The sequence below is a fragment of the Juglans microcarpa x Juglans regia genome, chromosome 5D, assembly GCF_004785595.1.
Source record: "Juglans microcarpa x Juglans regia isolate MS1-56 chromosome 5D, Jm3101_v1.0, whole genome shotgun sequence".
Lineage (NCBI taxonomy): Eukaryota > Viridiplantae > Streptophyta > Magnoliopsida > Fagales > Juglandaceae > Juglans > Juglans microcarpa x Juglans regia.
The window spans coordinates 30,111,550-30,113,107 of NC_054602.1; the positions used below are offsets into that span (position 1 = coordinate 30,111,550).

The 1,558-nt window shown below is 42.0% G+C and overlaps 1 protein-coding gene across 1 annotated transcript; it reads right to left on the bottom strand.

The window, feature by feature from the left end:
• Positions 1-383: 383 nt before the first annotated feature.
• LOC121265893 (secreted RxLR effector protein 161-like) lies at positions 384-1,082 on the bottom strand. Its single transcript, XM_041169557.1, has one exon. The coding sequence runs from the start codon at positions 1,080-1,082 to the stop codon at positions 384-386; it is 699 nt and encodes a 232-aa protein (XP_041025491.1).
• Positions 1,083-1,558: the final 476 nt, after the last annotated feature.

Consider the following 1,558-nt stretch of genomic DNA (forward strand, 5'->3'; position numbering starts at 1 on the left):
AGTTACGATGAACAGTACGTAAAAAGAGAAAGCAATAAAAACACACCGATTTAACGTAGTTCGGCAATATGCCTACATCTACAAGAGCAATGGCTGAATTTTCACTAACTGTCAAAGTAGGGTTACATCATAAGTTATACTATCCTTAGTCGTACAGAGGTATTTATACTGTCAAAGTACATCGTTCCGCTCGGTACGCTACGTTCTCCTCACTCTACTCCGCTTCACTTCTAGCATCAACTTGCTTTCATTATATACATGTTCCACTTGATATGAGCCACATACTACAACAATCTTCACCTTGGCGAATATCCACCCCTTTGGAGAGAGAAGAAAACATAACCTGGAACTTCACCTGGGACATAGGTTGGGATGCCTCCCATCTAGCATTTGGAGACATTAATCAAGTCCAAGCAGTGCTTGAACTTATCTATGGTAACAGGCTTTGTCAACATGTCTGCCGCATTCTCAAAAGAGTGAACTTTCTCAAGCAATAGTTCACCAGAAGAAACCAATTCCCTGATCCTATGAAACCTCACATCTATGTGCTTAGTCCTCGCATGATACACCTGGTTCTTTCCCAAATAAATTGCACTCTGACTATCACAATGTAACTGAACTCCACCTTGCTGAATACCCAGCTCCTTAACCAACCCTGTAAGCCACACGGCTTTCTTGGCAGCCTCAACCACTGCCATATACTCTGACTCAGTAGTAGATAGTGCAACTAGAGGCTGAACCATGGACCTCCAACAAATAGGCCCTCCCACAAGAGTGAATACATAACTCGTGGTAGACCTCCTGTCATCCAAGTCCCTTGCATAGTTTACTTCCACATATCCTGCAACTGAAGGATCACCCTGTTGTCTGCTAAGCATGATGCCATAGTTTGTAGTACCCCTCAAGTATCTAAAGATCCACTTGACTGCATCCCAATGTAGTCGTCTCAGAGTTGATAGAAACTTGCTCACCACACTAACAGCTTGTGCCAAATCCGTTCTTGTACCATCCATAACATACATCAAGCACCCCACTACACTAGCATATGGAACCTTTGACACGTCTTGCACTTCATCATCCATCTTCGGGCACTGAGCGGTAGACAATCTAAAATGATTCGCCAAATGTGTACTCACTAGTTTTGCATTATCCATGCTAAACCTCTCCAACACTCTCAACATAGCTACGTTGAGATAACCATAATCTCCTGGAAGCTCTGTCCTTGCGAATATCCATCCCAAGAATCTTCTTGGCTGTACCCAAATCCTTCGTGTCAAATTCTATGCTTAACAAAGTCTTCAACTTGTTGACCTCACTTATACTCTTCACAGCAATCAACATATCATCCATATAAAGTAATAGAAAAAATAAATGAATCATCATCTAGGCTCTATACATAAACACAACAATCATACTCACATCTCCTGTAGCCAATCTGGATCATGTAGAAGTCAAATCACTTTTACCACTACCTTGGAGACTGTTTCAGCCCATAAAGTGATTTCCTCAATTTACAGACCAAGTGTTCCTGTCTAGGTTGACTGAGTCCTTCTGGTTG

What these genes read in the sequence shown, in the direction of transcription:
- LOC121265893 (XM_041169557.1), bottom strand. Translation starts at nt 1,082, where the DNA reads ATGGATGATGAAGTGCAAGACGTGTCAAAGGTTCCATATGCTAGTGTA.